General features: G+C 36.3%; 1 protein-coding gene across 1 annotated transcript in view; it reads right to left on the bottom strand.

The window, feature by feature from the left end:
• Positions 1 to 15,964, bottom strand: part of HIBADH (3-hydroxyisobutyrate dehydrogenase) — a 143,350-nt gene that overhangs the window by 108,512 nt on the left and 18,874 nt on the right. The window contains exons 3-4 of the mRNA XM_054495336.2: positions 4,575 to 4,684; positions 1,665 to 1,786 (exon numbers count right to left, since the gene is read on the bottom strand). Coding sequence (XP_054351311.1) covers positions 1,665 to 1,786; positions 4,575 to 4,684 — 232 coding nt within the window. The remainder of the gene's footprint in view (positions 1 to 1,664; positions 1,787 to 4,574; positions 4,685 to 15,964) is intronic.

The following is a 15,964-nucleotide window of genomic DNA, read 5'->3' as shown; positions in this document are numbered from 1 at the left end:
GGTTAACCTCATAATGATCATGTGTCAACCAACAAATTACCACAAATCATCCCTGCACAAAGCTTTTAATCTACTACATAGTGCAGATTCAGGTGTATTCAGTTATGTTAGCATTTTTGTACGCTAAAACAACAAACCAAAGTTTAAAAATTGCTTGATAAGAACAAAAGAGTAATTTCAAAGTTGTCTCATAAGATTGTATTTTAAAGGTTAAAATAATGTTTAAAAATCAAATTGGTATTTTTTATTATCAGATTATAATTTCAGGTTGTACTCGAGGCCAAAGAAAATCAATCAATGGCAAGAACATTTGTACCATACCAATTTTCAAATTCAACTGTAGAACCACTCTAAGAAAGACCTGTTCAGTTTATTAATTCCATCCGATAAAAACCACACTAACACCAACCTTAAAACTGCTTATTAGTGTTTTGTAGGTACTTTTAATCAAAGTACCTATACCATATCACAAATTTTTATACCTAAATCTTATTTAAGTAATTCAATATAACAATCAGAAGAGCCAGCAATTATTTATTCCTCCACCTATATTCAATAATCATTTGGGATATAAGGTACTTCTACAAGATCATTAAGTTCTTTATAAAAAAAAATACAAAATGATTTAAATTATTATATTTTACTTTTTAATTCTAAAGCTCACAATCAAGTTTAATGTAACTGGAATAAAATTCATATTCTGCTGTCTACTGCTATACTGCTACAAATACATAATATAAATGTGTACACAGTAATTCTGATTACACAGTAATTTTGGAAAACTTGGAAATTACAGAGAAGCCATACTATAATCCTGCCATTCCAAACTACCCAGACACCTGCTATTAATGTATGAGTTAATAGTAAGTTTTTAGAATTTCATTAGTGGGTCTTTTCTTCTAATTGAGACAATCATATGACTTTTAACCATATTAATATGGTAAATTATATGCACAGATTTTCTAAAATTAAGCCATCTCAGCATACGTGGGCTAAAGGAAACTTGGTTATAGTGTTTAATCTCATTCATACATGGTTGGATTTAGTTTGCTAATATAAAGTTTTTACATCTACATTCATGACTAAAATAAATCTATATTTATTTTCTCTCCTTTATAACATTTCTATCTGGTGTAAATATCAGAATTATACAGATCTTACAGAATGAACTGGGAAGTATTTCCTCTCTTCCTGTTCTCTGGAAAAGTTCGTATAAAATTTAGATGATCTGCTCCTTGAAATTTTGGTAATATTCATCTGTAAAATGATCTGAGCCAATGTCTCCCTTGTGAAACAATTGTTTTTCTTTTTTTCCCACTTGTTCAATTTCTTTAACAGTTACAGGATTATTTAAGCTGATTTTCTTTTCATTAGTTCCAAAAAAAATTTTCTAAAAACTGATGTATTCCTATCCACAGTAAATGGACCAAAAATTCACAACACTTCAAAGTTATGACACTCTTTTTTATCTGAATTTAAGACTAACAATGTTAGTTATTTAGACTTGAGAGTACTGAATAACATGTCAGTTTGTTTTTATTTTTAATGAGAATCCTGTAACAAGTCTAAAAATAACTACCACAAAACCATATGGTACAACAAAACCATAATTGCTACTTTTGACAAACATAAATAGGTTTGCATATATTTTAGCTACCACTTACCACCAGAAACAGGGGCATCCATGAAAACTGCTCCCATTTTCTCAACTTCTTTGGCCAATTCTTTTGAAACTGCAGGATCAATAGTGCTGGAATCTATTAATAATGAGCCCTTCTTCACTTTTCTAAGTAAATAAATAAAAATATTTCTAGTTTACGACTCTGAGTAAAAATTTCATGCAACTACCTACAGAATTAGAATCTGCTGAAAAGCTGCCATATATCAAGGAGGATTTTAGTTTAGTATTAAAAACATTATTAATTAGAACAGGTTTAAAAATCTCATATTCTTTTTGAAATCAATTGTACTTCAAAAGTAAACCCAAACTCTTTCAAAAGATCCAAAAAAACCTAATAAAACCTAATACACTACATGGTATAAATTCTGATTTCAGATGAACTACACACTAACCATAATAATAAACATGAAGCTAAGATGTAAGCAATTTAAAACACCTATTAACTTTAAAAGGGTATTAGATAGGACTTAAATTTTTGTTTGTAAAGTAGTTGGGTCTTTAAAAAGTAATTTATTTGTCTTTAACAAGCCATACTGCAAATTTCATATATCTGTGTTATTTCCACAATGAAGAATAAACATAAGCAATTAAAATCTAGCCATTTGTGTTGGGGATGGCATATTATTTTATAATTGCAACTTTTTAATGACTAAATAAAATATCAAACAGGTAGAAAGGAAAATATATGAAAGAATCTGGAAATCTCAGTCTTTTTGGCTTTTTAGGGTAACTTATATATATACACTATAAGGCAGTGTCTATCTTCACTAGCTAGGAAACTCCAACCTAAATTATAATTTATTTAAAGGGTATGGCTAACCTTTAATTCAAACTTCCCAAAGTTCTTTAAGACAGGGTCTCCCACCTCAGCCTCCCAAGTAGCTGCGACCACAGGTGCATGCCACCATACCCGTCTAAGTTTTAAATTTTATATTTATAGAGATGGGATCTCACCATGTTGTCCAGGCTGATCTTGAACTCCTGGGCTCAACCAATCATCCTGCCTCGGTCTCCCAAAGTGGTGGGATTACAGGTGTGAGCTACTGTGCCTGGCCAAACTTTCCAAAGTTCTTACTATAGATATGCTAACCCAGAGGGCATGGAATCATGATTAGAAAATTAAAACTGAATAAATATAAATACTGAAGCAGAAAACAGAAAAATCATTGATAAAAACTACTAAAAGGAAAAATCTTTCTATTAAAAAAAATAGCACACAAAATGGTTTAAACATAACTAGGCATGGTGGCTTAAGGCTGTAATCCCAGCACTCTAGGAGGCCAAGGCAGAAGGATCACTTGAGGCCACGGGTTGGAGATCAGACTAGGCAACATAGCAAGACCTCGTCTAAAATAAAAAGAAAAGAAAAATATACATATTAAAAATTGTTTAAACCACAATTTTAGACATATGAATTGTTATAATTCAAATGCAATGGTTGGGTATATTTCACAGAAGAGAAATAGCATACTCTAAGAGTATGTAGGTTTCTCTTTAGCCTAAAAAAATAAGAATTAAGTTTATCAATCTGTGATCTTAATATTTTAAGATCTTAAACCTTTAAACAAATGGAAAATCATCCCAAAAATTATACATGCACTGGGTGTATGGAAACGATCCTCACCCAGAAAAAAATAAAGAATCACCCATAAGAAGCAAATTATAGTTCAATGTAAAGTCAAACTTTTTAAAAACACTCCCTGGACCAAACTGTTCTGATAGCTAGTCACCATATTCCTTAGCAAAGGATATTAACAAACGTAGGGCTATGTCTCCTCAGAAGTTTTTAGTAACTTTTCCTTCAGAGGTAAAGCAGGACCATAACTGAAACAGGCTAGGTAACAGGACAGCTAGGATGCCTCTGGACCACACACACTGTGGCCCTGAGAGCTCCATCCAAAATGAGTGTCTTTTAACCTTCCCTGAAATCTAAACATTTATCTTATCAGTTTTCTGCCTAATATCCAAGTGTCTTTTGCTTCCTTCCAAGTTGGTTAGTTTTCCAACACAATTCAATTACCAGAAACTTCAAATTTCACATATTACAGTTTTCTGAAATTAAACCCTTTCTTTTAGCCCTTCTTGTGACTACAATGTCTACCAGTTTGCTCTAGCTCTTTGCTGAAATTCAACAACAAAATAAGTTAGGAATAGAAACGGTGACATGAGAAAACTAAGCTGGGAATTCAATCACTATCATCCTAACATAACCGCAAGGGTTTGGCAATAAGCAGCAATTAACCAAAAGGTTTCTCAGAGCCAGGGAAGACAGGCACTGATTAGGAAACTGACCTAAACTTTATTTTACTTAACCCATTTATGCCTAGTGTTCCATTTACACTAAGTTTGTGGGAGTTATTTACATCCTACTGCTCAAGGTCATTGCCAAGGTCTGATTTTTCACAAAAAAATTTGCAACCTCTGACATAAATGGGTTAAAGAGCTACTGCTAACCTTTAATTCCAACTTCCCAAAGTTCTTACTACAAATGTACTAACCCACAGGACATATAACTTTTTTTCATATATAAACAATGGTGTTCTTTCCAATGTTTGGCTATTATAAGCTGTAAGAAAATTATATTATTAATAGTTGCAGTTTAAAATGTAAGCTTTAAAAGTCTCTTAAACATGTTACTAGTGAAAGGGTAAGTTTAACGCAAGAGTTAAAGGAAAGAAACAAAACCAAAAAACTTTATACATATTGTCACATACTTGACTTCAGTGAAAAAATAAACCTTTTACAATGAGAAAACCACCACACTATTCACTTTATGAAATAAGAACAGTATAGAAAGGTTTAACAAACACAATTGTAATTTCCTAATAGTTCTAACATGTGAAATTCAAGAACTATCATAACAAGAAAATATCCACAGGTGAGAAATACATACTTTAGAATCCCATTTGCTCCGGAATAAGCTTCTATTGCATTGATACTGGTGGGCAGCATTGTAATAATTCTGTCAGCTTTTTCAGCAACATCTGCTGGGGAAGATACTACCTTTAAAAAAAAATTGCAAAGGCACATTATTTAAATTAAAATGTAAGCAGTTTCTAGAGCACAAACAGGCTCCACTTTTCATGCATGCCTATAACAGTGACAGTGCACAAAGACTAATCCTTGTTTGTGAATTACCAAAAAAAAAAAAAAAAGCTTACTGCCCAAAATAAAGGCACATCATTATACATATACAGATGCAGTTTCTGTGAAATCAAATCTATCGTTTATTTTTAAAAGTGTGAAGGGAGTTGAGGGTAAAAGGGCAAAACCCAGCAGTCCTGGGAACAGACACACTTCTCATGGGTTCTTCCAAGTTGGATTCCTAAACAGCATAATCTTTGGTATACACTTTGACTAGGAAAAATATTCCAGTACAACAACGCTGGTAACTCAACTGTAGGATTCATTAGTGATTTGGTGGGCAGCAAAATCCCCTAACAAAATCTCAAGTCCCAATCCCCACCATCCTCCAGTCTTTATTTTCAAACAAACAAACAAAAAAAAAAAAGAAGAAAATATCTGTTTCAGAAAAGAAAAGTCTGTTTCAGAAAAGAAAAGGTCAGGACAAGGACATAAACACTTACTACAATGACTGCAAGTACCACCAGGAAGGCTAACAGTATGAGCTACCGAAACCTATGTGGAAACTACATACAGAATAAAGATATATGAATAGGCATCAGGGCACTCTCTCACCCCTCATTTCTGCTTTAATAATGACCATGAACATACTGCAAAGGAAAATTGCGCTATCCTGTTTGTTTAGGTGCATGCATGAGTAGAGGCACTGCTACTCACATCCCCCACCCCCAGCTCTCTGGCTCTTTTCTACATATTCACCTTGATAAACCTGGCCAGCCAACTGGCAACCAAAGAGGTCAGGAGAGACCAGGAGCTCTCTCCTTGACTCAAACTCTCCTTTAATAGAAAGAATCAGCTGGGCACAATGACTCATGCCTGTAATCCCAGCACTTTGGGAGGCCAGAGCAGGAGGATTGCCTGAACCCAGGAGGTGGAGACCAGTCTGGGTAACACAGTGAGACTCCATCTCTACCAAAAAATAGAAAAATTAGCTGGGTGTAGTGGTGCGCATCAGTAGTCCCAGCTACTTGGGAGGCTAAGATGGGAGGAGGATAACTTAAGCCCAGGTGTTGGAGGTTACAATGAGCTATGATTGCGCCACCATACTCCAGCTTGCCTGGGCAACAGAGCGAGACCTCTCTTTAAAAAAAAAAAAAAAGAAATCCGGCATCCCAACTGTCACAACATCTTGTGCAAAGCCTTTTTTCTCTTCGTTAAAAAAAGACAAAAGACGATCAGGCAGATTACTGAGGATTTCTCTCCAGAATGAGTTACATATGTAAAAACTGACATATTTCTACACACCTTATGCATGTAGAAACGTATTTCTACTAGAAAATGTGAAGAGACATGTAAGCATCTTACAAATAGGAATGCCTCTGCTTTTCATGTGGTAGAAGTTTACACATTTTCTTTTTATATTTTATGTGCATTTGATGAAAGTAAAAGAATAGGAAGCCAAACAGAGTGTGTAATCTAAATATTAAGAGCTAGAAGTAATTACATTTCAATTTTCCACAAGAGACTATCAGCTTCTAAATCAAATTCAGGATAAATGTAGCTTTAACAAAAAGCAGTTTCATAAGTCACTCTTTAAAATTTCAGTAAATCAAGTATCCTGGCATATTGTGTATTAACAAGCTAGGAAATGATATTATGAAATATCTCAGACCCTAAAACAAACAAAAAAAGATATTCTCTTTTAATGTTTCACTCTAAAGACAATGCAGCATTTTATAATCTACAATGAGATACATTCAACCTGTATATTTTGATATATAATGAGGATTTGCTATAAATAATTCTAAAAATTAAAAAATTTTCCATCAAATTACAAAGAAATAAGTGCTTAAGTTGCATGAAAACCTTTCCTACACCTTCATAAATATTGAGACTCTAGAAGAGGCACCTATTTCCTAGCAAACAGTTCAAGTTTACTCAAGAAAAATAGAGCTCAGTGAAATAAGAAAAAAAAAGTTGTAGTAGTCAAAAAAAGTTGTAGTAGTCATACTTCTCTACTCCTATACTATACCAAAAATATGTTACTTAGTCCCATTTGTTCATCCTACTCTAATAAACACAATGCAAAACAATGGCATACTTTCCTTCTATTGCAGCTCCATCCTTCTAGACCTTTAAGGGACATCAGTAAGACCCGAGGTCTAAGAGTTAATTTCAACTCCCTCTTAGGAACTGAGTTCTCTCCCACTGAAAGAAATTAAATTCCATCTACATAACTCCTTTAGAGGGGCCCTGAAGGGCACCAACAATTAGCTCACAGGTCTACGGATGTTTCACATCTCCAAGTTTCTCAATCCTATGAACTGGCAGTGCCAATTCAGGCACTTGCCAAGTGCATGGGGTGGCCAATCAGCCCCCTGCATCCCTAGCATCTGCTTCTTGAGATGGTTGCATTGCCAGAATACTGCTAACCCCTCAATTATATAGGAAAGTAGTGTCAAAGCTCACAGGCCCGGAAAAAACACACAACAGTAGTGATAGCTGGAATGTCACCACTGTACTGGCCACAACTGCTCTATATCTAATAACACACACTCTCTCTCTCTCTCTGTGTGTGTGTGTGTGTGTGTGTGTGTATATATATATATATATATTTGGTACATCCTAATAGTCTCTAATTTGTACTACAAAGGCACCTAATAACACACACTTTCTCTCTTTCTCTCTGTGTGTGTGTGTGTGTGTGTGTATATATATATATATATATATTTGGTACATCCTAACAGTCTCTAATTTGTACTACAAAGGCATGTTTATCAGACAGATAAACAGACATTCAAATAATCTCACCATCCATGTGATGACTTCAAGACCCTGAAATAATTGACTGACAAAATCTGGCCACAACTCAAAAGCCGGGAGGAAAAAAAAACCAACCTTGTTGCCAGTCTGACATCAACTACAAAAGCCTTTAGAAGCCAAACTAATTAGAGTCCTTCAATTACATTTGCTAATTGAATGGATAAACAAAGACAGCATGGATCAGTGAAAGGAACACTAATTTGGGAAGCCAGAGACCCGGGTTTAGTTGCAGCTCAGCCAAGAAGTCATGGGTGATTTTGTGTAAACTCTGTAACATCTCCAGCTTCAGTTTCCAAATCTATAAAATAAAAACAGTGATTTGGGTTACCTCTCAGGGTTCCTATCTCCAAAGTAAAAAGGAAAGTTAGACAGAGATATTTTTCATATTTAGTAATCTCAAGTTCTAAGGTATGGTTCCCATGAAAAAGGGCTGAGGGGACTGGAAGCACGTGAGGATTCAGCACAATGTACAGCATTTGCAGGACTTTCACCATGCAGGTTTTCAACACCTCCATAACTGGGGATGGTCATTGGCCTGGCTGACTCTGGGACATGGCTCTGCTCTGATTGTCAAGGCTGCCACAGACAGATCTCCTGCTAATTCCAACTGCCTCATACTTATAGTATTATGAATTAAGATAATTCTACTCTTCTATTTTCTCAATTTTGACTACAGGAAATTGGTTTCTGTGTAAACCACAATATAGTCTTTAAGAATTCTTGCAGCCAATTTCTCTGAATTAGACTTTGATTTACCTGTATGCCAGTATGCATCAATGGTGGGTGTGTAATATAAAGAGCAGAGGACTGAATAAATTAAAAATCTGCTAAAATAAATTAAAAATGTTTAATAACAAAAAAATCTGCTTTGCAGCATGAGGAGGGGGGTGAAGAACCAAGAGTAATCTGAAGGGACTACATCCCCTTTTTACATATCCATTGGAAGAAGACAAATGTTACCTAGTTGCTTTACATGAAGAGAAAAATCTTGCTGCCTCTTCTAGATAAAACAGTCACATAAGTTCAGCATTGCTTCCAAGTAAACCAGATGGGTAACAGAAATTTATAAAGAAACAAGAAGAACGTGATCTTGTTAAACTTGCCACTCCTGTGTTTTTTAATCTTTAAAAGTACTCTTTAAAAGTACTTTTTAAATACTTTAAAAATAGAAAAGCACAATTACTTCAAAATTACACTACACTTGAAAAACTGACAAAAGCGCTTTGTGCCTACATCTTGAAACATTTGGTCAACAACGATGGAGCCCACTCAGCAAGAGGCTTTTAAAGCTCTCATTTAACAAGACCTGAGTGGATGCCAGATTAGATCCCAAGAGATTTACTTAAGCAAACATGTTCAGCCTTACAACTCAGGAACAACAAAATGGTTTCCAAGTTTTTAAAGAGAAAACAAAAGAAAAGAGAATCTAATTAAGCCTAGTTCAATCAGAAGAAACTCACACAGAAGTGGTGCATACATCCCAGACTTTTGGCATAGATCAGCAGCATCTCCAAGGAAAATCCTAGACAATGAAAACGAAGCACAAGTCGCATGTCCTTGATGCTAAGGCTTAAGTTAAAAAGAAAAACCAGTATCTTCTGCAAAATAAAGGTGGGTCAGAAGGGGCAGTGCAGAGTAGACTCTTAAACAGGAATGCTGTCAAATCACTTTACCTCCTAGTTTGGTTTTAATTTGTATTTTCATTCTTTCATTTAGAAATATGTCTACATATCACTTCTTGGCCTTTTGGCTATAATCAAGAACGAAAATACATCTATGATTCTCTTTCAACATATTCTGGACTCAATAATGCAGCTGAGACAGCGATGTTTGGGGTGTGTTGGAGAATAAAGATTTTGGAGAAATATGGCATAGATACAATAATAGCAGCAGCAGCAGTAATAGTAGTAGCAGCAGCAGTAATGGTACTTTCTACGTGCCAGGTTCTTTTGGGCTAAGAGAAAGGTACTCTTATCATCCCCATTTTATATAAGAATAAGAAATGTAAGCAGAGAAAGGTTAAGTAATCTGAAGTCACACAGCTAGCAAATGGCAGAGCTGAGATTTGAGCCCAGACAGTTTGGTTCCGGGGTTTATGTTTTTATATCACTACATTCACAATTTATTGATTCAAAATTTCTAAAATATTAAGATCTGATCATTATTATCAGTTACGTTTTTTAAAAAGATGCTAAAAGTTGAAATGATGCATCTGTTTCCAACAGAAACACGAATAAAGGGATAAGCTATGACAAACCCACAGCCAACATCATACTGAATGGGCAAAAGGTAGAAGCACTCTTCTTGAAAACCGGAACCAGACAAGGATGCCCTATCTCATCACTCCTATTCAACATAGTACTTAAGTCCTGGCCAGAGCAATCAGGCAAGAAATAAAGGCACTCAAATATGAGGAGAGGAAGTCAACCTATCTCTGTTTGCAGACATGACCCTATATCTAGAAAACCCCATAGTCTCAGCCCGAATCTCCCTAAGTGAAGTCCCAAGACACAAAATCAATGTGCAAAAATAACTAACATTCCTATATACCAACAACAATCAAGCCAAGAGCCAAATCAAGAATACAATCCCATTCACAATAGCCACAAAAAGAATAAAATACAGGAATACAGCTAACCAGAGAGGTGAAAGATCTCTATAACAAGAATTACAAAATACTACTCAAAGGAATCAGAGATGATACAAACAAATGGAGAAACATTCCATGCTCATGGATAGGAATAATCAATTTTGTTAAAATGGCCATATTGCCCAAAGCAATTTATAGATTCAAGGCTATTCCTATCAAACTACCAACGACATTCTTCACAGAATTAGAAAAAAACTATTTTAAAATTTATATGGAACCAAAAAAGGAGCTCAAATAGTCAAGGCAATCCTAAGCAAAAAGAACAAAGCTGGAGGCATCATGTTACCCAATTTCAAACTCAAACTTTTCTACAGGGCTACAGTAACCAAAATAGCATGGTACTGGAACAAAACAGGCACACAGACCAATGGAACAGAATAGAGTCCAGAAACAACGCTGCACACCTATACCCATCTGATCTTTGGCAAAGTCAAAAAAAAAAAAAAAACAAGCAACAAGGAAAGGACTCCCTATTCACTAAATGGTGCTGGAATAACTGGCTAGCCATATGCAAACAACTGAAACTGGACCCCTCCTTATACCATACTCAAAATTCAACTCAAGGTGGATTAAAGACTTAAATGTAAAACCTAAAGCTGTAAAAACCCTGGAAGATAACCTGGGAAATACTGTTTCTAGACATAGGACCTGGAAAAGATTTCAAGACAAAGATACCAAAAGCAATTGCAACAAAAACAAAAATTGACAAATGGGACCTAATTAAACTAAAGAGCTTCTGCACAGCAAAAGAAACTATCAACAAAAAGTAAACAGACAACCTACCTTATGGGAGAAAATGTTTGCAAACTATGCATCCCCCAAAGGTCTACTACCCAAAATCTATAGGGAACTTAAATCAACAAGCAAAAACCAAACAACTGCATTAAAGAGTAGGCAAAGGACATGAACAGACACTTTTCAAAAAAAGACATACACACAGTCAACAAGCATATGAAAAAATGCTGAACATCACTAATCATTAGTGAAATGCAAATCAAAACCACAATGAGATACAATATCACACCAGTCAGAATGGCTGTTATTAAAAAGTCAAAAAATAACAGATGCTGGCAAGGTTGCAGAGAAAAAGGAACATTTATACACCACTGGTGGGAATGCAAATTAGATGAGTTACTTTGGAAGCAGTGTGGTGATTTCTCAAAGAACTCAAAGCAGAATTACCATTCAACCCAGCAATCCCATTATTGGGTACATACCCAAAGGAATATAAACAGTTCACCATAAAGACACATGTACCCGTATGTTCATCATAGCACTATTCACAATAGCAAAGACACGGAATCAACCTAAATGCCCATCAATGGTAGACTGAATAAAGAAAATGTGGTCTATATACACCATGAAATACTACGCAGCCATAAAAAAGAATGAGATCATGACCTTTACAGCAACATGGATAGAGCTGAAGGCCATTATCCTAAGCAAACTAATCCAGGGAAAGAAACCAAATACCACATGTTCTCACTCGTAAGTGGGAGCAAAACACTGAGTACACATGGACACAAAGAAAGGAACAACAGACACTTGGGACTACCTGAAGGGGGAAGGAGGGAGGGAGGGTGAGGATCAAAAAACTACCTGCCAGGTACTATGCTTATTACCTGGGTGGCAAAATAATCTGTACACCAAACTCCTGTGACATGCAATTTACCTACATAACAAACCTGCACATTACCCCTGAACCTAAACGTTAAAAAACATCAACTGCAAGCTTCCTGTGGGCCTTGGAGGCTGCCCTACAAACACACTCATTTTCTGAGTCCATCATTCTGCCCAACTTATTTTAATAAATGCTTATATAATAAAAACTTCCCTCTGATTGTTTTTAAATTAAAAAAAATAAAGGGATAAGGAAATGTCCACATATTTTATGAAAATGACCACAAATAACAAGTTCAACCAATTATAAATGCCCTATCAGAATAGGTTAACACTTAAAGGCATAAACAAGCTATTAAGTAGTCATATAAAACATATTAAACTTATCAAAGTTTTTATTTCCCTAATAATCCATGTACAGTCAAGCAAAAGAGATACGTTTTGAGAAATGCATTGTGAGAAAAGAAAAATAACTTAGAGCAGTCTGAGCTATGTGAGGTTTGCAAAATTTATCAGGCCCAGAGAGACGTGAGCATAGGACTTTGGTCACCGCCACCCTCCGTGCCCAGTGGCAATTGCTTAAAGGCATTTTTGTTCCTGACTAGCTGCCTCACTTATTATTGTCATATTCCTAGAATTTGGAATACAAAGAACAATGTACAGCCAATTAATAATTTATGTTAATGTAAACTCTTGGTAAACAACTTAAGAACTGCCTCTTCTTTTTTCCTTAAAAACCCACCTGGGGGCAGGTGCAATGGCTCACACCTGTAATCCCAACACTTTGGGAGGCCAAGGCGGGCTGATCACTTGAGCCCTGGAGTTCAAGCCCAGCCTGGGCAACAAAGCAAAACCCTGTCTCTACAAAAATACAAAAATTGGCTGGGCATGGTAGTGCACGCCTGTGGTCCCAACTACTTGGGAGGCAGGGGCAGGAGGATCACTTGAGTCTGGGAGGTTGAGGCTGCAGTAAGCCATGATCCTGCCACTGCATTCCAGCCTGGGTGACAGAGAGAGACCCTGTCTCAAAAGAAATGAACAAACAAAATCACTTGTAACATCTGCTAATCGTATATATTCAAGGCAACTTGAATTTATGCTTCCAGGTGGCCATTTTCCACCTTTTGGGACTGAATAAACTCTATACCTAATCACAGTTTCTGAATCACTATTTTAATAAGGTTGACAGTTGTTAGGCTATTTCATGTTGTGCGAACATCAGAGAGAGCACTTATAGACCTTCACGGTGCAGTGTATTTCTTCCAGGCTACAAACCTGTACAGCAACGTTAATGTACTGAATACTGAAGGCAGCTGTAACATAATGTAAGGATTTGTACATTTAATGATCTATACATACAAAAGGTACAGTAAAAATACTCTATTATAATCCTATGGGACCACCTTTATGTATGCAGTCCATGACCAAAACATCCTTATGAGGTGCATGACTACGGTTTTACTAAAGCTTGAAGAAAAGCCTCCAGGGTCATAATATTCTAAAACATTTCTTCACCTGGAACTGCAGGTGACCATCTTGCACCTTGAAGGGAGAGAGGAGCCTGACGGAGAAAAGCAGACTCAAGAGACAAAGAGAAAAGAAAAGAATCTAGCTATATCTATGTCACTAAATTCAGCTCTGCCAGAGGTCAGGCCACTCCCCAACTCTTCCAATACATGACACAATAAATTCTCAGTTTTTGCTTTCAAAAAAAGAAAAGCACTTCTTCAAAACAACATCTGATTTTCTTCCCTGCAAATCTCTCACTGAAAGAACAGTTGACATTAGAAATCAACTAACCAGCATTTCTACAATCTTGGTGGGGTGTTGGGGGATGGGCTTGTTTTCTTTGGCTCTCACTTCATCAGCTTGACTTGATATAGTAACATAGAGGGAGGAAATGGACACCCGTCCTTAAAAATGTATGAGTCAACTCAAATATACGCTGAATTTTTTAACCTTTAAACCCTTCAGGGCACTATTGTGGCAAAAAGTTTCAAGGTTTCACACATACTTTTCCATCTCATCTCAAGTCGCGTCTTGGCCTCATAGTAATAGAACGAAATTCGTTTTTTCTTTTATTCGACATTTTAAAAAACTAAACATAGCTATGAAATAAGAATGTTGACATTTTAATATATCAGAACGTATTCATCCAAATTAATATTACCTTTTAAAGTAGTGCTCTTAGGAAATCACACTTGTTCTGATGACATGGCCACTGTTCAAAACATTTTCTAAGCTGCCAACGTAAATCATTTATCAACAAATGCTTTCATTTTCTGTTTCCCTCAGGACCAAAGCTTTTTCACCCTTTACCTTTCTCACTTCATTCATCTGAATTTTACATTGTCCTACCTTCCACTGCTGTTAAAATCAATACTCAGAGGACCTCTTAGAGTCAAGATGCTTAAGAGAATGAGAGATGTGAGGAAGAGAGGCAAGAAGATTCTGTCTTCCAGGCTTCCTGCCTCAGGGTGAACCACACACAGAATTTTCCCCACTGTGTATTGGGAGAGGAGTGGCAACTGCACACAAGAAGCTAAGTCTTCGCTATTCACTAATCTGGGAGGAGCACCGACCCAGAACCCACCTTCTTTCCTTCTTCACACCCAGTGACATATTGCAAGGAAGAAGGAAAAGTAAAACCCAGTAACTGAGTCTGTGTCCTGGAACCCTCAAATTTTTATGCAGGAATCTTGGAGACCTTGTCCTTCATGACTTTCATTTCAGACTACAAAGATAATACAATCTTTGTTGGGTGAGTAAAGACTATATGCAATCTTCCTGTAATTTCCTATCAGAAATGAAATGATCCTTAAGAGTTGCTTATTTTTTTCTTCCTCAAAAAGTGCCTTAGCACTTAATTATAGTCAAATTACAATAGAAACTTCCTTGCAGTATTAGTTGGTCTTGCCACCTAAGACATATCCAACACCTTGTCACATCCAACTCAACCTGTTTTATTCCCCAACAGCATTAGGTAAACTACTAGACATTCGGTAGTTACTCAAGCTATCTCTGTTGACCTAGAGTAAAAGCATTCAGCAAAGACTGAGGCTCCACTTTTTGAGGAAATTGCTCCTTTGTCCTCATTCTTAATCTGGATAAATCCTACTTATTCTTTTGCTGTCTGCCTAAATGTCTAGTCTTTAGAGAGAATTCCCCTAACCACCCTCTCACCTAATGTAACACATATTTTATTAAAAACTAATGGGACCTTTTACTTTTTCTTTAGACTTATCACAGTTTGGTATCACATATTTGTGTAATTTGATAATCTAACACCGCCTATTGGTCCCTAAAGGCAAGGACTGCGACTATCTTGTTCTGAGCTATATTCCCAGTGCCTGGCACATAGAAAGTTCTCGAGAAACATCTGTTAGTGACTTAATGAAGGTCTTATCCCGTTTTGCTAAGGTAGTCTACAGTAGCCTTAACCCATAATGATTAGAGCAATAAAAAGTAACTTTTCTTCACAAAAAAGAGGAGAATATCTGATACTACCAGTTGAATGGACAGCATGAGAAGAGGAACAGCTGTGTACAGCAGAGGTGAAACTAAGGCATACAGAAACTAATTTATAGTTAACATTAACATACAGTGATTAATATGTGCCAAATGCTACTTTAAGCTCCACGCATAATTAACTCACTTAATCCCTATAACAACTCTATGGAAACAGTATGATTATCCTTCATACATGTGGAAACAAGCTTATAGAGACACTGAAAAACTTGCCCAAGATTGCACAGATACTAAGTGGTAAAGAAAGATTCAAAACCTACACATTTTACAGATTCCCAATGTTTGTTGCATTAGTTTTCCACGGCTGCTGCAACAAGTTACCACGAGCACAGTCGCTTAAAACAACAGAAATTTACTCTCTCACAGCTCTGGAGGCCAGAAGTCTGAAATCAAGGTGTCAAGAGAGACACACTCCCCACAAAGGCTCAAAGGGAAGATCCGTCTTTGCCTTTTCCAGCTTCTGATGGCTCCTGATATTCCTTGGCTGGCAGCAGCATAACTCTAATGTCTGCCTTCATCTTCATATGGCCTTCCCCTCTGTGTCTCTGTGTCTTCTTTTCTGTCTCTGGTAAGGACAC

Source organism: Pongo pygmaeus, chromosome 6 (assembly GCF_028885625.2).
Source record: "Pongo pygmaeus isolate AG05252 chromosome 6, NHGRI_mPonPyg2-v2.0_pri, whole genome shotgun sequence".
Classification (NCBI taxonomy): domain Eukaryota; kingdom Metazoa; phylum Chordata; class Mammalia; order Primates; family Hominidae; genus Pongo; species Pongo pygmaeus.
Note: the sequence above shows the minus strand (reverse complement) of the source record. Positions and strands in the feature narration are given on the sequence as shown.